General features: G+C 42.3%; 1 protein-coding gene across 1 annotated transcript in view; it reads right to left on the bottom strand.

Moving 5' to 3' along the window:
• Nucleotides 1-24795, bottom strand: part of KAT2A (lysine acetyltransferase 2A) — a 109462-nt gene that overhangs the window by 43718 nt on the left and 40949 nt on the right. Inside the window, exons 5-8 of the mRNA XM_082272642.1 lie at nt 17542-17723; nt 9425-9616; nt 5069-5175; nt 243-353 (exon numbers count right to left, since the gene is read on the bottom strand). Coding sequence (XP_082128768.1) covers nt 243-353; nt 5069-5175; nt 9425-9616; nt 17542-17723 — 592 coding nt within the window. The remainder of the gene's footprint in view (nt 1-242; nt 354-5068; nt 5176-9424; nt 9617-17541; nt 17724-24795) is intronic.

The following is a 24795-nucleotide window of genomic DNA, read 5'->3' as shown; positions in this document are numbered from 1 at the left end:
AATACATTAATCCCCTCATGCTGCATAATACAAATACCATTGGTAATTATATATATATATATATATATATATATATATATATATATATATATATATATATATATATATATATATATATATATATATATATATATATATATATATATATATATATATATATATATCTCACACCGTTCCTTTTTTAATAAAAATTTACCCGCAGAACTTCATTACAAAAATTGTAAGAATATTTTATGCATTACCAGGCAGAGGTTCCGAAATCCCAGAATCTCCATTGGATGTTAGAGTTGAGTTGTTGTTCAGGCTGTTGCTGAAGAGTGGAGCACTAGGGGCAGCAGTAGTGTTTACAGCAGCTAGAAGACAAATAATGAAAGAAGTCGGCTTTGTAAACAAAAAGTATACACCAACTGCTTTCCAGATAAAAGAAGTTTGGGGGGAGATTGCAGTTAAAGCAGAAATAATTTTTTTTTTATACATGGACTCCCAGGAGGTTTATGCCATAATGTGCTAGCATGTACATATTAGCACATTATGGCAGACTTAACATTACAAAGGAAGTCCTCCTGAGATGCACTGTCAGGTTTCCAGCTGGTCAGGGGCACTCCTATCTTCTCTCAACCTTCCTTCCTGGTACACTCTCTTTGGCTGTTTGAACGGCTAGGCTACAATGACATTTGTATGCACACGAGTCACATCATTAAGGCAGAGAGCATTACCCCAACTGTATGTTGAGCTGCACATGTGCACAATACCCCTGACAGGCAGAGTGGAGGGTTTAAGTTAAAAGAGACTGAAAGTGCTTTTGAGTTTAATTCCGCTTTAAATCATTCACATTCCTAGTTCAGCAAAGACGCTGCCCTAAGTCACCTCACCTCTTCCAGCCTCTTCACTGGAAAGAAAACCAGCATCATCACAGCTGTATTGTGAGCATGGCCGTTACCTCAGCCTTGCAGTAATATCTGAATCTAAAGGCTTCCATTATGGACCTCTTCTGAAATTGCCATGTTGCTTCAATGGCTTTACCACTTCCTTAACAACTGGCCAAGAATAACTATGCAGATTGGAGCCAACTTCACCGACTTTATGTGTAGAATTATTCTGGGCTTAGCCACTTCTGGACTGGGTCTTTTTCTGACTCTTGTTTACAAGTTAAAACCAGTTTTTTGTTTTTTTTTTTTCAAGAAAATTACTTCAAACCCCCAAACATTATATATTTGAGACCCTAGAGAATAAAATGGAGATCGTTGCAATATTTTTATCACATCGTATTTGCATTGCGGTCTCATGAACTTTTTTTTTTTTTTGGAAAAAATACACATTTTTAAATTAAAAAACATAAGAAAATAGTAAAGTTAGCGCAATTATTTTCTAGAATGTGAAAGATAATGTTACACCGAGTAAATAGATACCAAACATGTCACGCTTCAAAATTGCAGATGCTCGTAGAATAGCGACAAACATTGGTACTTAAAAATCCCCATAGGCGACAATTTTAAAATTTCTACAGTTTACCAGTTTAGAGTTACAGAGGTCTAGGGCTTAAATTATTGTTCTCACTCCAACAATGATTGCAGCGATATCTCACGTGTGGTTTGAACATCATTTATATATCTGGGCGCCACTTGCGTATGCGTTCACTTCTGCGCTCGAGCTGACAGGATGGGGCACTTTATTTTTTATTTTTTTCCTATTTATTTTTTCTTTTATTTGTACACTGCTTTTTTTAAAAAACATTTTTTTGATCATTTTCATTCCTATTACAAGGAATGTAAACATCCCTTGTGATATAAATAAGCATGACAGGACATCTTTGTGAGATCTGGGGTCAAAAATACCTTACATCTCCACAAAAAAAAAATAATATTTTTTCATGATGAAAAAAAATGGGCTCTTTAAATCCGTTGCTAGAAAGCAATGTATGACGTCGCTCCAGTCCACCAAGGCCATAGATTGGAGAAGGGGCCATCTTGCCCTCACTCGACTTCCTGCCTGAGAAGACAGCAGACCGGATCATTTTCCCCGCTACCGGTAAGCTGGGAAAACGACCGGGAAGTGGAGGGGGGGGGGGGGATAAGCACTGCTGCTGGGACCACCCTTATGTTAAAGCAGACCACCCGCCGTTTTAAAAAAAATACGGGGTTATGGCAGCCATCTGCTTCTACATGGTGGGTGGTCCGTAAGTGGTTAATGGAGTTGTAAAGTCAGAAGGTTTTTTTTTATCTTAATTCATTCTATGCATTAAAATAAAAAGCCTTCTGTGTGTAGCAGCCCCCCCAGCACCCCTAATACTTACCTGTGCCCCCTCTGTCGAGCGATGTTCACGAGTTCCTCAGCCGTCTTGGGACTCTCCCTCCTGGTTGGCTGAGATACAGCTGCAGTGCCATTGGCTCCCGCAGCTGTCAAAGTCAGTGAGCAAATCAGGAGAGAGAGAGGGGGGCAGGGCCGAATGGCAGCTCCGTGTCTGAATGGAAACACGGAGCTGCAGTACAGCTCGGGTGGCTGTGGGGGGCACTGGATAGGAGGGAGGCGCCAGGAGCAGGAACGAGAGACCTGAGAAAACGAGGATCAAGGCTGCTCTGTGCAAAACCAACTGCACAGAGGAGGTAGGTATAACAGGTTTGTTGTTTTTAAAATAAATGAGACTTTACGATCTCTTTAAAAGTATAGAAGCCAGTGACTAGCATTCTTAAAAGACTTCCAACAATGGAACCCCTAGTTTTTCTACAAGTACAAGTCTTGTTTAGAGAATGTAGATAACCACTTGAAGACCAGGCCTTATTCTGACACTTTACACCACACATTAGCATTTTAAGAAAGAAAATACTTAGAACACCCAAACATACATATTTTTAAGCCCGATTGAATAAAATGGTGGGTTTTGAAATTTTTTTGTGCAGCGATTTTTCGAAAGCAATTCATTTAATTTTTTTAAACTTTTAATGCACATAAAACAAATGTAAAATATAAAAGATGGCGTTATGTAAATACCCAACAGTGGCGACAAACTACGTTGATTTAAAAGCCTTTAGAGGTTACCAGTTTTGAGTTACAGAGGAGTTCTGAGAATATAATTATTGTCCTTGCTCCTCCATTCACAGCAATGTGTCACATGTGTAGCGTGATCACTGTTTATGTATGTGTGTGGGACCAACGTCTGCATTCGCCTTTGTGCATGAACATGGAGAGGTTTAAATTTTTTTTTTTTTTTTTTTACACCATTCCTTAAAAAAAATAAAAATAAATAAATTTGATCACATCCCTTGTAACAGCAAAAGGCAGTGCACTTTATGGAGAGATCACCCCTGCAGCCTGTAAAAGCAATCCAGGAGCTAAATGGCCACTAGGATGGGTATTATATAAAAAAGTCGGCTGCCGACTTTAAAAACGATACAAACAATTAAAGACAAATCATGTACATGTGATTTGGCGTTAACAGCGGATCTACCCAATGTCAGGAAACCATCTGAAATCCATGGGGGAAAGAAAGAAAAAAAAAAGTGTTATCCCGATTTAAAAAAAGGAATAGGTAAAAAACATAAATCCCTGATTACACTGCAGAGAATAACAGACTGGATGACCATCCCATCAGACCAACCTGATGAAATTGGATAAACCCGCTACTGTCTGCTCTTTCTGCCTTGTAGTAGTGTACACACACATTACAAACACTTGTTAAACTAAAACAAAAGGCCCAAAAGATTTTTTCCAAGTAAAAGACAGTAGCTTTAAAAAGTATAGCCAACAAATCTGGTCTATTTACTGCTATGTACGTCTTGATTTTAATGTTAAATGCTGGGGTTATGGCAGCAGCTAGCTGCCATAACCCCCCGGTATTGTTTTTTCCCCTAGGTGGACGGCTTTTGAATAAAAGTGATCCCGGCGGCAGATTCACCGTGGGATTACTTTTATAGGCGGCAGGAGAGGTGCCCCCCTCCCACCGCTACCAGGTTGTTTCCAAGCTTAACGGAGTCGCCGGCAAGCCTGGAAACGATCCGTGCGGCCGATGGCTAGGCAGGACGTCGAGTGAAGGCAAGATAGCCCCCACTCAGTTCTATGCCCTTGGGAGGACTGGAGCAACTTCCGAAGTCACTTCCGGTTCTTGGGCCTAAATTATTATTATTTTTTTTTTTTTTTAGTCAAAGTGTCAAAAACCTCTTTTTTTTCTTTTAAAGCGGAGTTCCGGGCACAAAATCGACAGTCGATTTTGGGCCATCCGCTTGCTTTTCGTCACCTGAAAAATAAATGGATAGTTACGATTTTTTTTGTTTACTTACCTTGTTATTGAAGAAAAATATACTCACCTTTCTTCCACTTCCTCCCTCTGCGGCCGCGCCGTCACTTCCTCTTTGCACTGATTCCTGGGAGCTGAACGTCATCGCTCCCAGGAATCAATGCACCGGCCCCGCTCGTCAGTTTCGGTGCAGGCGCGTCATTCCCTTCTAAACAGCTTCTGGGCATGCCCAGAAGCTGTGGAGGGATGATGCGCCCGCATCGGAATTGACGAGCGGGGCCGGTGCAGGCGCATTCTGTGAGAAGAGGACACGGAAGAGGACGCGCTGGCTTCAGCTGCCCACATCCGAGATGGCAGCGCTGGAGAAGAAATTTTCAAGGTAAGTATTTCTTTTAAAAGGTAAGTGCAACTCGGGACAGTACAGAGGCTATCCATTGTGTTATGTACTAGCCCTGACTGTCCCGGGGGTATTTTTATTGAAAAAAAATTTTCATGACCGGAACTCCGCTTTAAGGCTAAATAAGAGATCTGGGGTCTTTATGAGCCCAGATCTGGGGTCTTTATGAGCCCAGATCTCTCAATGAAGAGGACCTGTCATGCTCATCTCTAAAAAGGTCTGGTCTTGAAGTGGTTGAGGTTTTGAATATTTCACTAAAAAGGTACCTGGCTGCTATGCACACAAAGGTAATCAATTTGTTTGTCTCTTTATTGCAAAAGACTATAAACCTTATGGGGCCCCAGATTTTTAAATCAATGTCTTATAAAATTTTAAGGCATATATGCACATAACCAGTAACAGCAAGATGCTAAATAGGACAGTAAGCCAAATTACTCTACCTGGACGGGACACTAGCTGAGGAACTTCTGTGTTAGAGACTGTGAAATCTGCCTCCCAGATTGGAGAGCTCTCACCGTATATTTCTTCTTCCAACATGGAGAGGAACCTGAAATATAAAATAAGAGCATAAACATTTACATTGCTAGACAATCAACAGCCAAAACATAATAACAGAATTTTTGTAAAATCCCTTTCTCTGAGTCCTCTGACAGTCGCCGCCCACTCATTCAGTCTTCACCAATGGGTATTGACCTCTTATCCATAGGAGCAAGCTAGGCATAAGACTTGTTAAAAACAAAGTAATTTACATAGACACACCTATGGGGGCTGTCCCACTGGTCCAATACCCCCCTGCTATCAGCCATCCCAACTCAGTTTGGTAGCAAGCAGTTAAAGTCCAAAGAACCCCAAATAGAAGAAACAGTGTCCCTGGGGAATTTTATTGGACCAGGCTGGAAAAAAGTAGTATAATAAGAAAGTACAGAAAAAGTAGATAAAATGTAGCATTTATTGATCAATTTAAAATAGACATATAATAATAAATCACATATATGATAAAATACTAGAGAACATGATAATGTAAACACGTTCAAGTGGTATTACACATATCCCGGTGAGGAGTGTAGATCATAGGTTCTTGGAACAGGTGTGTATATCCAACATGTTTCGGAATTTGAAAATTCCTTCTTCAGGGAAAATGTACACAGACCATACAAATCGCCACATCAACATCTAGAAAGTATATAGAACAAATATAAGTATTACAGTGAAGTATGTACATGTGCTAGGGCCATCTTTCCATCAATATAGGGAATTCAAATAATTCCAAAAATTCAAAACATTAATTTGATTCATTCAAAGGGATATATCCACAAGGGTTCACAGCAATTAAAAAGAGTGTGTATATATATATATATGCAAATGCATCAACTTACCCAAACGGCAGGATGCATGTGCATAAGTCCTTGCGTCAATGAACCTTTGGTTCATTTTAAAATGTCTGTTCATGTCTATTTTAAATTGATCAATAAATGCTACTTTTTCTGTACTTTCTTATACTACTTTTTCCAGCCTGGTCCAATAAAAATTCCCCAGGGACACTGTTTTTGTTTCTTCTATGAATTCGTTTGGTGAAGGGACTCCAGGCTGGGCTTTGGCATATTTCTGTATCAATCCTATTTTTGTATCAAGAACCCCAAATAAGAGGGGCGGGGGCGGCGACCGTCAGAGGACTCAGAGAAAGGAATTTTACCAAAATTCCATTTTCTCTTATGTCCTCTGACAGTCGCCGCCCACTCATTCAGTCTTCACCAATGGGATGTCCCAAAGCAGTGTAGACATGAGGGGTGGGAAACGTAACCGTCACAAAGGCAACGCAGCACCAATGTCAGAAAAAGGAACCTTACGTGAACAGAAAGGTATCCTTCTGGGCAACAGAAAAGCTCAACTGGAGCAACCACCCAGGAAAGCAAATAATCAAGGGGGAAAACGACCCCAACAGCCAGGGACCCGCAAAACCAGGGTCCCCTTAAGGCACTGCCGCACACAGAACTTTGCGGCCAAAGGAGGCATCTGCCGATGCCAGAACATCCAGTTTGTAGAACTTTGAAAAGGTGTGCACTGACGACCAAGTCGCAGCCTTGCACACCTGGGCCACCGAAGCCTGATGCCGGAAGGCCCAGGACGCACTCACCGCTCTGGTAGAGTGCGCCTTGACAGGGAACGGTGGTACCCTTTCCTTAATCGAATAGGCCTGCACAATCGTCTGTCTGATCCATTTTGAAATGGTCGCCGCAGACGCAGCCATACCCTTCCGAAGTCCCTCAGGAAGGACAAAAAGAGAATCCAACTTCCGAAAGGAAGGATTCAGTGGCCGACAGGTAAACCCTGATCGCACTGACAACATCCAAGGAATGTAAGGCAAACTCTTAGGATGTTTAGGATTCGCACAAAGCGAAGGCAAAACAATGTCCTCATTGAGGTGAAAATCAGAAACCACCTTTGGAAGGAAGGACTGGTTGGGTCGCAAGACCACCTTATCCCTATGAACCACCAGGTAAGGGGAGTGGCAAGACAAAGCGGCCAATTCCAACACTGTGTGCTGAAGTGATCGCAACTAGAAAACCTTTCTTGACAGCAGATGCAAAGAAATTTCCCTGATGTTTTCAAAGGGAGGACGTTGCAAAACGGACAGAACTAAGTTCAAGTCCCAAGGAGGTAGAGGCGCCCTCCGAGGAGGGGCCAAGTGACGCACACCTTGAAGAAAGGTGCGAATCAAAGAGTTCAAGGGGCGCTGAAAAAGGATGGCCAGTGCAGACTGCTGGCCCTTAATCATGGTCAACGCCAGGCGCTGATCCACACCAGTTTGTAGGAAGGCCAACAACCTCGCCACCGAGAAGGCACGAGGAGGGAAGCCTCTGGATTCACACCAGGCAAAATAAGCCTTCCAGGTACGGTAATAGATCTTACCGGACGAGGCTTTCACTGCACCGGCCCCGCCGTCACTTTCGGTGCCGCAGCGTCATCCCTGCACAGCTTCTGGGCATGCCCAGAAGCTGTTTTGCAAAGTATGACGGCGCCTGCACCGGAACTGACGTCGGGGGCGGTGCAGGCGCATTGATTCCTGGGAGCGATGACGTGGCCGCCGAGGGGAGGAAGAGGAAGTAAGAAGTATATTTGCGTATAAAGAAGTATAAAAAAATTGCGATTATCCATTTGTTTTTCAGGTGACCCGGAGCGAGAAGATGGAGGTAAGTTTAATTTTAGGGTGGAACTCCGCTTTAACAGGAGATCGTCCAGATATCCCAAGACCGCAATGCCCTGTGCCCGTAACAGTCCCAGAACAGGAGCCAGCACTTTGGTGACACCCTTGGAGCCGAAGCGAGACCGAAAGGTAACGCCACAAACTGATAGTGTTCTTCCGCAATAGCGAATCGGAGGTACCTCTGATGACCCGCGAATATTGGGATGTGTAAATACGCATCCTTTAGGTCGATGGAAGCCAGGAGATCTCCCGGACTCAAGGAGGCCACCACCGAACGGAGGGATTCCATGCGGAATTTTTGAAGGCGCACAAAGCGGTTCAGAGCTTTCAAGTTCAGAATCGGGCGCACCTTGCCCTCCTTTCTGGGCACAGTGAACAGATTTGAATAAAATTTGATTTGAATAAAATCCCCGAAATCTGTCCCAATTAGGCACCGGGACGACAACCCCCTGCGCGAGGAGATCCTGCACCGCCCGATGAAGATCGCGCAACCGATCTGGGGTCAAATGAAGATTTGAGGGAAAGAATCGGTCCCCCGGCCGCGAAAGGAATTCGATCTTATAGCCCGATCGAATGAGAAAATAAAATCATAAAACAGAAGAAGGCTGAGACCGTAGCCCCAGCACAGGGAGAGCCTATCTTACTCCTAACTAGGCAGAAGACAAATGGAGTTGGGATGGCTGAAAGAAGGGGGGTATTGGACCAGTGGGACAGGCCCCATAGGTGTGTCTATGTAAATTACTTTGTTTTTAACAAGTCTTATGCCTAGCTTGCTCCTATGGATAAGAGGTCAATACCCATTGGTGAAGACTGAGTGGGCAGCGACTGTCAGAGGACATAAGAGAAAAAATATTTACTATTTTAATTAAGGTACAAGAAAAGAAATTCTGGAAAATGAATTACCAAAGTTATACAGGAAAGGAGGAGAATGGGAGGGTCATAGGGAGATTGCTGGATGGCCGGAAGGGACCGCTGGAGTGAAAATTGGGGTGGTAGAGGATAGAGCATAAGGACTGGACTGTGCATTGGTGGCTGTGGACATAATAAAGGAATGTAAGGTTGGCCAGTTATTAATTTCCAGCAGTGGATAACCGGATGCTTAGGAGGATAGGAGGCTTTAGGAGTGGAGGACAACTTTCGGTGGGATGAAGGCTGGTGTGGGTTAGGAACGGTGAAGGGGGAAAGACAGCTGATGAAGGGAAGGAGGAGGCAACCGGCAGAGGCGACAGCTGGTCGGAGGGGAGGAAGAGGCAGGGAATGCACCCAGCAGAGGTGACAGCTGGCGGAAGGGGAGAAGAAGACAGGGAGGGAAAGGAGAACCCCGCTGACAGTTGAAATGTCATTGGTTAAAGCTACCATGCTCCTTATCAAACCGATAACTGCCGCCATTCTTTTGTTGACATTTCAGCTGTCGGGGGGGAGAATCCAAGTCTGAAGGTATCGGTTTCTAGTATCGGAGTACTGATACTCGTGCAAATGCTTAGCATCAGAACCAATACCAGTATCGATGCAACCCTGATCTGCACAATGAATTTCAGACTAGCTGGGCATTTACAAAGCCAAAATATTTTGAGTCTCCAGTTGCACTCACTTGGGGAAGTGGGTAAGAATAAGTGTCCTCTTCTCTGGAACCAGCTTATCCTTCTCCACTCTAAATTTCTCCAGCAGTTGTCTGCGTGTAACTGTGAAGATAGACCGTAGAAGACTCCGTCCAAACACCTGGGTGGTTTCATATCGTGGTAAGCTATCACAGCTTTGAGGAACGTGACAGTAACAAAGCCACCTACAACAAAGAACATAAATTCAGATGCTACATACAACTAATACAGAAACATTTAACCTTTTGAATCAAATGCTAAATTTACCCAATTAAAATTTCACAAAAAATGTAAAAATAACTATCCTATTATTGATCATTTCCATCTACTGGCTAACTGATAACTTATGCCTATTTCAGCCCTTCCTGATATAGGATACACACTTGCCAGCTGAGAACTTTTCCAAAGATGATCTTGGCAAGTTCAGTCATCTGAAGACATTTTAAATCAAATCAAGGGAAAATAGCTTAAGCATTTTTTTTTAGAGTGCCAGCCACCTAAAAAAAAAAATAAAGTTAGCAGCAGGAAAAGTGTAGCTGCTGACTTTTAAAAAACAGCCACTCACCCATCCCACGGTCCAGCGGTGAAGCTCACCCCAGCCATCTTCATCCACCCTTGACGGCTTTGGGATCTTCACTATGGGCACCCGGCTGTGACTGCTTGAAGCTTCACAGCCGGGTTCCCACTGCGCATGCGCGAGTCGCATGCTGGATTAGTGGATGCAGTCTTCTGGGATCCGTTAGTGTCCTAGAAGACCGATTTGGTAGTTTAGAGCTCTAGAGAACCTTTTTAAGAAGTTTATTAGTGTAGGTAGATGATTCCTAAAAGTAGTGGCGCCAACATCCCTGGTATGTATACAAAAAAGTATTTGATTCCTCAGGTCAGTAAGTGGGACTTTAAGGCAATAAAGAAAACGTATCAGCATACGAGCGTTTTATAGATTTTATCGTAAAAGATACATGAATTGCAACATGTTTGTTTCATAAATTATATAGTGCAGGGTGGGTGAGAGACCCATCCGTGATAGTGCAAGAAGGTAAAGAAGTGACACTTGTGAGTATTTGGTGACTTTAGAAACACAAAAATCCTGCCATCCGTCGGTATTGGATATTGCAGGTAGCGTCTCAATTTCCCACGCGTTTCGGCTTGCCTAAAGCGGCTATGCCTTTTTCAAGGTATCACCATATCTAAAATGATATTTAGACATTTTAGACATTATAAGTGTCATTATGCACTGAATACTTAGTTTGTGTAGTATAGGTTGAATAAATAGCTTACATTTTGTTTTTTTGTATATACAGTTTCTCGGTCGTTGTTATTGGAACATTCCCCTCTTTTTCCCAAGGTAGTCACAAGATCCCCATAAAGGAAAGGAGTAATGGTGATGCAGGCACTAGAAAGACCAAATTGCTGTTCCATAAATATCCATGACATATATAGAATATATAGATTCTTACCCACTTAGAGTTCTCAGGGGTACTCACATGGTCCAGAGTAACTGGTTCCCGCATCCGCAGTCCCTGATGGAAGTGGTGACTGTCCCTGGAATTATATGTTTATATAATATATCCAAGGATTATGTGTTGGACAGAACATAATGGGCTTAACAGAAAATTGAGTGAAATACCTCCTCTGTTGCAGGTCTCAGGGAAAAGCAGGGCGGTATCTCCTCTGCTTCAGTCTTGGGGGTATAAGGCCGTATCTGTATAAACATTATACATGGAAATTTGGAAATTTGTTCCATGTAGTTGGTATATAATTGCGCTAAAAAAAGTTTCGGTGTAAAAATACCTTGGTCCAGTGGGAGTAGGCCAAATAAGATATACGGGACCGGTGCTTGTTGTTCCCTTCCAATCTCCAAGCTACAGGACTGTATCTGTATTGCAAAATGTGATTTGCAAGTTTAAGGAAAAATTTCCTGTAAAAGTCTAACAGAATTGTCCTAAGAAAAAGGCTTGTAGTGAGTTTCTACCTTAGTCCTGCAGGGGGAGACCATGTGCTGTACAGGGAGGCTGTTTGCGTCACCGTCGTCCAGGAGTGTTTCCTCTCCGGCATCCGGAGGTGAATGGCACTCTTCCGGGGATCTCCGGCGCCTTATATATAGGCCGCGCATGCGCATTGCTGCGCAGCGCGGTACTATATGTCAGGGCGGAAGGGCTTCAACGTCGCATACTGTGCATGTGCCGAAGCTCCTGCGCGAGTTGCGGCGAGGATTCCCCTTGCTGCCTGGCAACTAAGGACGCCGCCGACACGGAGAGGAGGGGCCATTCGCGATGCCGTCAGGCATTGGTCAACAAGCCATCGGGCTCAGATGGAATGTTGGTGACCCAAAACAGTGCCCCGCCTCGGAGGGCGGGGCTTACCGTGCCGGGGACTACTATTGGGTATTCGGGGGGGGGGAAAAAGATTCCATAACGATCCGAGTCTGTTTAACATCGAGTGTATATATTCATCTCAGCAGTATATCTATATTGTATATATATACATATGTATGATTCTTTTCCATTTGGCAGCAATAACGTACAATCATTTAAAAGAAGGAGACAAAAAAGAAACATAGATGAAAAATTATGTTAAAAGAAAGACAGTCCCCAGAGCGGGGGTATATAGGTGACTGGGGATTGTATGGATATCTGATGTCAGCCAATTGATGTGAATGGTGTTTCATAGATTGTTGTTCTTGGGATGGTTGGGCCTGTCAGGTGGGGCCTTTATCTTGGGGCACAGTGATGTAGGAGATGGTGTGGGTGGTTATAACAATCTATATGAGAGTTGGATTGATAATAAATAAATAATTTGATGAAAGGGGTTCAAGATTTGTTTGTTTAAATTTTTAAGCCTAGATATAGGCTTGTAATGTTTGACTGGTACTGATTATTTTCCAAGTACTATTAGTCGGTTTTGCCCGATTTAAATCCTTCAAGGAAGGGTTTAAAGCTCTCTGCTTCGTTGAGGCCCGGAGGTATGGTAGCTCTAAGGTGTCTAATCCACCTCATCTCTCTTTGTAGGAGGGTCTTATTCCAATCGCCCCCCCTCCCCGGGATATGTATCCTATCCAGGGCCATGAAGCTTATTTTGGGCATTTTTGATTGGTGTTTGTCTCTTACGTGCCTCCCAAGTGGGAGATAAAAGTTACACATCTCCATAGTTGACATGTGTGTGCCAACTCTTTTGCGAAATTCTTGTTTCGTTTTCCCAACGTAGAAGGCCCCGCAGTTGCATTCCATCAGGTAAACAATTGCTCGAGTTTTGCAGTTAACGAAATGGGTTGGCATGAACAGTTCCCCATTTGGTAAGATTTTGCTTGTACATTTAACAATGACATGGCATTGGGAACATCCTCCACATGGGTATGTCCCTTTGTCCTTGCAGGGATCCTTTCTAGATCCATTTTTGAATTCACTATGTACTAGTGATTGCTGGAGAGATCCAGCTTTCTTAAATGTGATTAAGGGGTTTTCTGGGAGTAGATGTCTAAGACTTGGATCACCGGTGAGAATGTGCCAGTTGTTTTTGATAATTTTCCTGATGGAGTCATGCTGGTTAGTATATCGCATGATGATCCTGTTGGCGTTTTCAGGTGGTTTGTCAATTGGTTTCTTGAATAAGATTTCATGTCTCTCCTGGCCATTGGCTCGATTGAAGGCCTTTCTCAGGCAGGTTTTGGAGTACCCTCTCAGTCGGAGTCGTGCGGATAGTTTGTCTGATTCAAGTTTAAAGTCATGTTGTAGGGTACAGTTCCTTTTTAGTCTTAGAAATTGACTGTATGGAATCGATTTGACCAAGGCTGTGGGGTGGAAACTGTCCGCGTGCAGAACAGTATTACCTGCAGTCTCTTTTCTGTATAGTGTTGTGTTGAGGTTAGCGTCGGAGTCTTTATAGATCCAGGTGTCAAGGAAGCTGATCTTGGTTTGACTATATTGCATAGTGAAATGCATATTGAAGGAGTTCCTATTCATGCGTTCCAGGCATTTTTTCAAAAAGTCTTCGGGTCCGTTCCACAGGAGGAAGATATCATCTATATATCTCTGCCATAGTATTATATGGCAAGAGTATATAGAGTTCTCCTCACTGTGGAGGAAGTCCTGTTCCCACATGCCCAGATATATGTTGGCATATGATGGGGCACAACTAGTGCCCATGGCAACACCGCAGATTTGTAAGAAATGGAGGCCATCGAAGCAGAAATAATTGTGATGTAGGATGAAGTGTAACAGAGATAATGAAATCATTAAATTTATGGTCATAGCCACTTTGTTGGCTGAGTGCTTGTTGTACTGCAAGAATCCCTTTGTCATGCGGTATGTTGCTGTAAAGTGATTCTACGTCAATTGTAACAAGGTACGTATCTGGTGGGATGGTCATGCCTTCCAGGATTTGCAAAAGGTGGATGGTGTCCTTCGTGTATGATGATAATTTGGTTACATGAGGTCGAAGGTGAGCATCTATGACTCTGCTCATGTTTTCTGAGATGTTCCCGTTCCCAGATATTATGGGTCTCCCTGGCGGATTGTTGGCGTCCTTATGTATTTTTGGCAAAGAATAGAACGTAGGTGTTCTAGGATGTGTAGTTCTGATGTATTCCCATAAGGTTTTTGAGATGGCCCCTTCGTTCAAGGCCTTGTCGACTTTTTTATAGAATGTTTCATTATAGGATTTTATCATCAGTGGTGATATTTGTTTGTAGCATTGCCGATTATCCAAGATGTTCATGCACATCTCCTTATATTTCTTGTTGTCCATGATAACTATGTTCCCGCCTTTATCAGCTGGTTTTATGGTGATGTTGTCATAGCTTTTTAAGTCTTTAAGTGCTTTCCTTTGTGATTTGGATAGATTATCCTTTGTTTTGTTCATACTAAGTCCTTCGATTTCCTTAGTCGTCTGTTTGACAAATAGGGCGACTGCTGGATTGAGGCTTAATGGGGGGAATCTTTGAGATTTTTTCTGGAAGCGGGGTGTTTCTGGATCTTCCTCTTCTTCCTCACTTTTGTCTTCTTCGGGTGGTAATGAGGGATCTTCCCAATCATCGTCGAGACCACCTTCCTCCAACAGGATATTTAAATCTCTGATCGCGCGAAATTCTGCAGCCGTGAGGCGGGGATCTTTTGTTTCTGGAGGGGGTTTGTTATACAATTCTAGGACAATTCTGTTAGACTTTTACAGGAAATTTTTCCTTAAACTTGCAAATCACATTTTGCAATACAGATACAGTCCTGTAGCTTGGAGATTGGAAGGGAACAACAAGCACCGGTCCCGTATATCTTATTTGGCCTACTCCCACTGGACCAAGGTATTTTTACACCGAAACTTTTTTTAGCGCAATTATATACCAACTACATGGAACAAATTGCCAAATTTCCATGTATAATGTTTATACAGATACGGCCTTATACCCCCAAGACTGAAGCAGAGGAGATACCGCCCTGCTTTTCCCTGAGACCTGCAACAGAGGAGGTATTTCACTCAATTTTCTGTTAAGCCCATTATGTTCTGTCCAACACATAATCCTTGGATATATTATATAAACATATAATTCCAGGGACAGTCACCACTTCCATCAGGGACTGCGGATGCGGGAACCAGTTACTCTGGACCATGTGAGTACCCCTGAGAACTCTAAGTGGGTAAGAATCTATATATTCTATATATGTCATGGATATTTATGGAACAGCAATTTGGTCTTTCTAGTGCCTGCATCACCATTACTCCTTTCCTTTATGGGGATCTTGTGACTACCTTGGGAAAAAGAGGGGAATGTTCCAATAACAACGACCGAGAAACTGTATATACAAAAAAACAAAATGTAAGCTATTTATTCAACCTATACTACACAAACTAAGTATTCAGTGCATAATGACACTTATAATGTCTAAAATGTCTAAATATCATTTTAGATATGGTGATACCTTGAAAAAGGCATAGCCGCTTTAGGCAAGCCGAAACGCGTGGGAAATTGAGACGCTACCTGCAATATCCAATACCGACGGATGGCAGGATTTTTGTGTTTCTAAAGTCACCAAATACTCACAAGTGTCACTTCTTTACCTTCTTGCACTATCACGGATGGGTCTCTCACCCACCCTGCACTATATAATTTATGAAACAAACATGTTGCAATTCATGTATCTTTTACGATAAAATCTATAAAACGCTCGTATGCTGATACGTTTTCTTTATTGCCTTAAAGTCCCACTTACTGACCTGAGGAATCAAATACTTTTTAGTGTCCTAGAAGACTGCAGGGGGGGAGTGAGGACAACTTCCTTTCCCAAGCGCAACAGAAATGGGAGCAGGTACCTGTCAAAATTGGTACCTGCTCCCCCCCCCCCCCCGTTTCTCAAAAGGGCCAATAGTGCAAGAGGAGCGGGGGACAAGTCCTCAAAGCGTAACTTCCCCTTTTAGGTGGAGTTCCACTTTAAAAGGTGTGCAGCTGAGTTTTTATATAGGACGAACAGCTTTGAGTGAAGTGGAAAACCAGTATAACCAGTACATATTGTATATCCTGGCTGACCAGAGAATTCTTTGAATTCCTCTGGCATTGATGCACTAACTCCTTATCACTTCATACACCATTCAATGCCCTGCTCGACTATCTTCTCCAGCAACGCAATTCACTTAGTAGTAGTAGTATACAAGATCAAGGTAAATGATAATAACCCTGTGCTACTATACAAATAAAACCAAAATTAAAAAAAAATAATTCTCTCTTCAACAGAAAGCAGCTACCACCCCACCATGTTATCACTACACTGTATATAGAAACTGAGACAAATAGTGAAGCGCTTTTAGCTCAGCTAATCATAAAGTGACATGTACAATAAATAGTTAAAAATAAAATAAAAAATCAAAGAATATTAATCTATAACCTATATAATATAATTGTGCATACGTTTCCAAAATATATAAATGTGTAATCCAAAACAGTCCCACACACCATAAAATCTTGTGCAATCACAGCATAATATCTGGGAAATGTCCTTAAATCCGTGGTACTGTGGACCCCAGTGAGATAAATGGGGGTCGCATGTGCTTTTTTTTTTTTGTTTTAGAATATACAATAGCTCAAATGTTCATCCTCTCCAAGTCATGGACCTCAGATAGCATTCCCTCAGGAGCCAGTGTAGGTCAACCAAAAAAAAAAAAAAAAAGAAGAAAAGAAAGCACAGACATCCAATAGTGCAGACTGTTTCATACAAGTTTATTCATAACAAAAAGGTATTGCACTTGTATGTATTTAATAACAAACAGGCATAGCATAAAACCGGCAAATGCCATTAACAAAAATGGCATCCCGGTCCCGCACAGCGTCATTACGTCACTGCCCACCTCATGTGTTGCACCCGAATTGGCTTTTTATGTGAAGAAATAACACAGATTTAAGGACATTTCCTGGATACTGTGCAGTAATTGCACACGACTGTATGGTACTGTTCCTTGAATACACATCTATATATTTTGGAAACTCACATACCCCAGAACTAGAAGATTTTAGAAGAGGAGAATGCCAACTTCAGTCTGATGCTTCCAAGGCAGGTGTTTTTCTTTATGACAAATTCTCCTTTTAAAACTATGCAAGGAGGAAAAGTTCACGTTTTTTTTTAAAAAAAATAAATGCACATCTTTTTGCAGAAAAAACAAAAACAAAAAACAAATTTGCATTTAATATTCTTTTTTTGCTAGGAGCCTGCAAAGCATTGCACTGCCGACGGTCAGTGTAAGCGGTCTGCTCGTACAAGCAAGCAGCTACACACTGACCGGAAGCATCAATGAACTACCTAAAGAGCTCAACAACGCCGTGGTATTTCATTGAGAACTACAAGCCGACAGCCGCAAAGCCTTTTCGGTACTTGTAGTTCCCACATTTGCAGAGCTCTGTGAATAATTAGCACGACCAGGTAGGCGGAGGGCCACACAGCCAAATTTTTTCTTAAAATTGTGACAGCGAGTTAGGTGAGAAGATCCCCAGCTCGCCGTCACTAGTAGTGGCAGTTCAGGGAGAGGCTGCAGCAGTGAGAACACTTTACATGGTCCACCCTAAAAATGGGTGGAAGGTATAACATGTTCCCAAAGGTGAACTTATCCTTTAAGCGTCCCAAACATAGCTTACCTTGTATAGTTAACCTTATAGTTCGCAACATCTTCATTCTGGGACCTCTGTCGGAACTGTGATGGGGTTTCAAGCTTCCAGTAATTTAAACAAAGTAAAAACATTTTGGAGAGCTCATACATTGTCTGTCTTTCTTTTGGTTGCAGGTGGCTGAACTTGTATTGCACAAAATTGAGAACTCCCTGAGGGAAGGGGGGAAAAAAAAAACAAATTTTAGGTTTTTAAAAAACACAAAATTTAATTGTTCATAGGGCTTGAATAATCTTATATGCTCTTCCTGTTTCGGTGGTTTAAAATGAGTCCATTGACCTTGCCAAAAGGATGTGGCTCCCTAAATATACAAGGGACACATATGTAATATACCTGGATACCGTATGGGAATGCCAACAATTGTAACAGTAATCTCACAAAACCAAAAGAAAATACGTGGATTAGTTGGGTTGGATGTATTGCCCTGATGCCTCTGCATTCATACCATACATATACACATCCGCACACAATATTTTATATAAACGAAACAGGTGACACTCTCAGACATCACATGCTGTATTTATGTCATGTATATAAATACTCTTTTCTGAAACCCAATTAGCAAAGGCTTTCAGTATTTCAGGGTTCGTACACATTTTTAACAATAAAATGCCATGACTTTTCCATCACTTCAAGTAAATATTCATGACCTAATGTTTCATTAAAAGTCTATGTATACATGTTAAATAAGAAATTCCACGTTACACCCATTTCCCCGGCATTGCTACACACTAACGTTAACTGAAACTGCGTTACCCCCATAGACTGTAAAAAAGGTTACCCCATGCAGAGAATGTCACTTGACGGATCGCGCGAAAGCTAACTATTGTAATTTAACCAATATTATCAACTATATTCGAATATATTGGAGAAAGAAAAAGATTTGATGGGCGCTCCTGCTTGGGGATAAAGCTTCAGTTCAGGCAGTCATGATGGATAAGGTTAAACGGGACTGGTATGGATGGCACAGATGCACAAATGCGGCGCTTACATCGAGGGAAGCTCTTTGTTAGGCACAGTCCCACGAACAGGCAGAAAAGAGAGAAAGGCGCCACTCAGTGTAGCAGAAGTAAATAATTTTATTGACACATTAAAAACTTACATGGAGGTAAGCGTCTATCTTCATAGCTCGGCGTCCTTCCGGGTCCGCTGTGTTTCCGTCCCTGAGGCTGGCCAGCAGCCGGGAGATGACACTTGGAGAGAACCAATCAGGGGACTCAGTCTGATCGAGGCAGCGGTGAAGCGCATACCTCACTGGAGGGCCGCACAAACGTGATGACGTGGTGGGACGGTAACCGATTTCAGAGCATGCGTGAACCGCTCCTTGAAGGAGCGGTTCACGCATGCTCCGAATTTCCATGACTTTTCCAAAACATTGTGGGTTAAATTAATTTTCCAAAACTTATCCAGGCCTGGAAATTTCTATTTTAAAATTCCATAACTTTTCCAGGTTTTTCATGACCGTACGAACTCTGGTATTTGTCATGCACGTTATTAAATAAATCAGTTTACTGCCTAACTGCAAAAACTAACATGAAATTTGTAAATTCATTTTTTTTTTTTTTTTTTAACTGAAAATATCCACTTTAAAAAGTGATTGTAAAGTCGCTCTCTTTTTTTTTTTTTATATGAAATAAACATGTTATACTTACCTCCTCTGTGCAGTTGGTTTTGCACAGAGCAGCCCGGATCCTCCTCTTCTCTGGTCCCTCGTTCTTGCTCCTGGCCCCTCCCTCCCATCGAGCACCCCTACAGAAAGCAGCTTGCTATGGGGGCACCCGAGCAGAGCTGCAGGTCCATGTGTCCATTCAGACACAGAGCTACCATTCGGTCCCGCCCCCTCTCTCCCCTGATTGGCTCACTGACTTTGATGGACAGCCGAGGGAGACAATGGCACTGCGGCTGTATCTCAGACAGTCAAGGGACTTGTGGACATCACTGGAGAAGAGAGGGGGCACAGGTAAATATTAGGGGTGCTGGGGGGGGCTGCTATACACAGAAGGCTTTTTATCTTAATGCATAGAATGTATTAAGAGAAAAAAACCTTCCTGACTTAACTCCTTTAACAACTTCAGGACAGGAAGATTTTTGCCCCATTAATGACCAGGCCATTTTAAACAATTTGGTACTGCGTGACTAACTGGTAATTACGCAGTCATGCAATGCTGTATGCAAACAAAAACGTGAAATATTTTGAGGGGAAATAACAAAAAAGACATTTTCTACTTTTTCTTATAAAAAATATCCAATAAACTCAATTTTTGTCACACATTTAGGCCACAATGTATATAGCTACGTCTTTGCTAAAAAGAACTCAATAACTGTATATTTACCCTTCCCCTCAAATTACCCCTTTTTGGAAAGGTTACAGGTGTTTAAAAAAAAAAAATTAAAAAAAAAAAAAAAAAGTTTTTGTTCACACAAAGTTGTCATTGAAATTATATATTGCTCATGCACGCCATGGGTATATGTGGAATTACACCCCAAAACACATTCTGCTGCTAGTCCTGAGTATGGGGATACCCCTTATGTGAGACTTTTTGGCAGTCTATCCAAGTACAGGACCCCAAACACCAATCACCACCTTCAGGCTTTCTAAGGGCATAAATTGTTGATTTCACTCCTCACTACCTATCACAGTTTCAGAGGCCATGAAATGGCAGGATAGCATAACCCCACCCCCCCCCCCCACACACACACACACCAATGACCCCTTTTTGGAAAGGGGACACCCTAAGGTATTTGCTGACAGGCATTTTGAGTATTTTGCAGATCTCGCTTTTTTGTCACAAAGCTTTGAAAATTGAAAAAATAAAAATATTTTTTCCTTTCTTTTAATTTTTCAAAACAAATGAGAACTGCAAAATATTCACAATGCCTCTTAGCAATGGGGTGTCTACTTTCCGAAAAGGGGGTCATTTGGGGAAGGTTTGCGCTATCTTGGCATTTCATGGCCTCCAAAACTGTGATAGGTAGTAGTAGTGAGGAGTGAAATCAACAATTTACGCCCTAAGAAAGTCTGAAGGCAGTGATTGGTTTTCGGAGTCCTGTATGCGGCTAGACTGCCAAAAAGTTGCACACATGTTGTATTGCTGTACTCAAGCCGTGGCTTGTTTGGACGATATATCATTTAAGTGAAACCTTTGTAAACACAAAAGAAAAAAAATGTTGTCATAATTTTCCCGAACCTTGCGGCAAAATATAAAATATTCCATGGACTCACCATGCCTCTCAACAAATAGCTTGGAGTGTCTACTTTCCAAAATGGGGTAATTTGGGGGGCTTTTGTGCTATCTTGACATTTCAGAGCCTCTGAAACTGATAGGTAGTGAGGAAGTAAAATAAGCAATTTACACTCTTAGAAAACCCGAAGGCGGTGATTGGTTTTCAGGGTCCCGTACACAGCTAGGCTCCCAAAAAGTCTAAATGTGGTATCCCTGTACTCAGAAGAAGCAGCAGAATGTATTTTGGGGTTTCATTCCACATATACCCATGGCATGTGTGAGCAATAAAAAAATTAATAATAAAAAAAAGAAAAAAAAGGAAATGTAATTTTCCTGAAACTTGTGGCAAACTATAAAATATTCCATGGACTCAACATGCCCCTCAGCAAATAGTTAGACGTCTCTACTTTCCAAAAAGGGGTCATTATTGGGGGGGGGGTTTGAACTGTCCTGGCATTATTATTGTTTTTACTAGAAAATTACTTTAAACCCCCAAACATATTTTTTTTTAAAGCAGAGGCCCTAAACAACAAAAATGGTGTGTTGCAGTTTTTTTTGTCACACAGTATTTGTGCAGAGATTTTCAAGACGCAATTTTTGGGGAAAACAAAAATGTTTTAAATTTAATGCATGAACACACTATATATTTCCCACTATATGTTTGGTAAAATATAAAAGATGGTCTTATGCCAAGTATGTAGACATCAAACATGACAAGACATGCTTTAAATTGCGCACGCCCATGCAGCAGCAACAAACTACGTACATTTGTAAAAGCCTTTACAGGTTACCACTTTAGATTTACAGAGAAGGTCTACAGTAAGAATTAGTGCCCTCGATCTGACATTCGTGGCAATACCTCACATGCATGCTGTAATTGCTGTTTACATACGACACCAGACCAATTCTTGCATTCGCCTTTGCGCGCAAAAAACAGGGGACAGGGGTGCGTGAATCTTCATTATTTAGTTTGCTTTTTTTTTTATTTTATTTTGACACCTTCCCTTTCATTTTTTTCTCATCATTTTTTATTGTTATCATAGGGAATTTAAATACCCCCTATGTTAGCAATAAGTAGCGACAGGTACTCTTTTTTTCAAAATATTGGGTCTATTAGACTTTAGCTCTCTCCTCTGCTCTTAAAGCATTTGACCACACCAAGATTGGTGTGATAAGATGCTTTCCCAATGGCGCTGTTTATATCTAGTGAAATTGAAGTCATGAAATGCTCGTAGCTTCCGGTATCTTAGGCCATAGAGATTATTGGAGCCATTCTGGTCTCCAAACAGCTCTATGGTCAGCTGACGGAACCACCGGCTACAGTCTTGAGTTACCCAGTGGGACAGGAGGCCCTGTGAAATCTGTGGAAGGCGGCAGGGGTCTAGCAGCTAATTATCTGCTAGGATTGCTTTAACATGAAAGTCGACCGCTGGCTGTGAAAAATAATACCAGAGAGTGTGTGGTATGCCCACCATTAGACCTCCCAGCATCCACCCACTTCTAATGATGGGCATACATGCAATGTTGGGCTTAACGAAAAAAAACAAAAAAACAAACAGATTCCTCCATTTGCATCTTTGCCGGGAAAAGTGTTAAATATATGGCGAAGCATAGGGGAGATCCGCCCTCTGTGTCCACCCCACCCCCTATGCTTCACCATATATGCTCTTTTTTTTTTTTTTAACTGTGGTGGTGAAATCACCTTCTACAGCGCTGCAATCATTGATTTACGTATATGCTGAGAGCAAATGCTGTTGTCAGAATAAACAAATCAGTGCTGCAGCTGATGGGCATACCTGCAAAGCAAACAATGGTTAACAATAAAACATTACAATATAATAGCATACAGTGCATAAAAAACAGTAGAATGGTGGCATCTGCAAAGAATACTATGGTTAACAATGAAAAACAGTAACAATAAAACAATACAGTATAACCGTATATTAAAAGTAGAAAGAGTAGAAAAGTAGAGTAAGAACAGAAAATTAACTAGAGAAAATTACGTAGAGTAAGGACAGAAAAAAAATATAAAAACTATTTTTGGCTTAATTTTTTTTTTTTAATTTTTTGTAACTTTTTTTTGTAATTGTAAAAAACCTGTTCCAGGCTAGGGTCTCTCAAAATGCAAAAGCTATCAAACATCTTTCGAGACCCTGTCTTAAAGTGTGCCCTAGACTGTGCCGTGCTGTACCCTATACTAATAATCTAATCGTTTGTGGTAGCGACAGAAATAGTCCCCGATGCAGAGACCAGGTTGGCCAGGACAGGAGGGATAAAAATAACGGGTGTCACGCCTATATCCGCGTTTTCTATAGACATGACATCTTCCTTGGGGTGTTCATTGGGTAGAGGTACCAGGAAGGACATCCAGAAAATGCCTCTCATGCAGCCGACTCACTGCATCTGGATTGTGAATTTGTGCCACAGCACCTTCTGGATACAGAAGGGCTGTGATGATCTCTTCCTGGAATTTTAGGAAGGATCCACTTCATCCTGACGCTTTGTATAGCACATAAGCGTTCAGCAGAGCCAATTGGAATAAGTATACAGACACTTTTTTGTACCAGCGTCTGGCCTTTAGGAGCAATTAAGTACGGAGCCATCATCTGGTCGTTGAAGTCCACCCCTCCCATGTTAAGGTTGTATTCATGGACACAGAGGGGCTTCTCAACACCACCAGTCACCGTTGCAATTTGGACTGTCGTATCTACGTGAATGGAGGACAGAACGAAAACATTCCGTGTGTCCCTCCACTTCACTGCAAGTAATTTATTACACTTCAAGCAGACTCTCTCCCCCTGTCTAAGTCAGGAATCTACAAGCCGTTGGGGGGAAGCCTCGACGATTAGGTCGCACGGTGCCACATGCGCCAACTCCAAAATCAAAAAGGTGACTAAAAATTGGCATGCTTGTGCAATAATTGTCCACGTATAAATGGTACCCCTTTCCGAAGAAGGGTGACATCAAGCCCCAAACAATCTCGCCACTGCTCCCCATGTAGTCGGGGCAGTTGTGGGCTCCACATTGCTATATTCCCCCCCTCATAAATTTGGAAACTACATGTATAGCCTGTTGCCCTGTCACAGAGCTTATACATCTTGACCCCATATCTGGCACGCTTGCTGGAGAGAAACTGTTTGAAAGTAAAGCGGCCAGAAAATTTACCAAGGGACTCCTCAATGCAGACAGCTTGTTGGGGCATATACAAGGCTGCAAACTTCTGGTTAAAGTGATTTACGAGGGGTGGAATTTTGTGGAGTCCATCATATCCAGGGTCACCCTGAGGATGACAGAGTTCATTGTCACTGAAGTGCAAGAATTGCTCGTATCTAGTCCTGGCCAAGGCAGCAGAGAACACGGACATATGCTGAATTGGGTCAGTGGACCAATATGACTGCACCTCACTCTTTTTAGTAATGCCCATGAGGAGGGATAGGCCCAGAAAGGTTTTAAATTCGGAAACAGGGATCCGTTTCCATGCAAATTCTCGGCATATAAATTGCTTTGGGTCCACAGATCTGTACAGATCTTCCGTGAAAAGCCGCTCATAAAAACCAAGGGGAGTAAAATTGTCTGTTTCCACCTGAATTCCGGGTTGGCCAGTGAATTGGGGAAGTACGGGCGCTGCAGAAGTGGTGGGCGCCCAATCAGGATTTGCAAGCGCATCAGGAAGGACACTATAGGCTCTACAGGCCTGTCTTTGAATTATTGGTGGCTGCAGAAAGCAATTTGTGCTAGCCACCGCACTAGCTTGAACTGCACTTATGGGACTCACCACATCACCAAGTGTTATCGCAGTGCTGGTTTGACTATGACCAGAATGTACAAGACCGCTGGTGCTTGCCAGTTCACCCTAAGGTTGAGCGGCACTAGTACCAACACTCTGCTGCATACGAGAACCCTGCAGTTGTTGCACCTCAGCAACAGAAGAACGGGGTCGGATATGCCTGACCTTAGCAGGGACCATTACTCCGTCGCCAGAGCTATATGTCAGGGTGCC

This window comes from Pelophylax lessonae, assembly GCF_965119305.1.
Source record: "Pelophylax lessonae genome assembly, chromosome: 11".
Classification (NCBI taxonomy): domain Eukaryota; kingdom Metazoa; phylum Chordata; class Amphibia; order Anura; family Ranidae; genus Pelophylax; species Pelophylax lessonae.
Note: the sequence above shows the minus strand (reverse complement) of the source record. Positions and strands in the feature narration are given on the sequence as shown.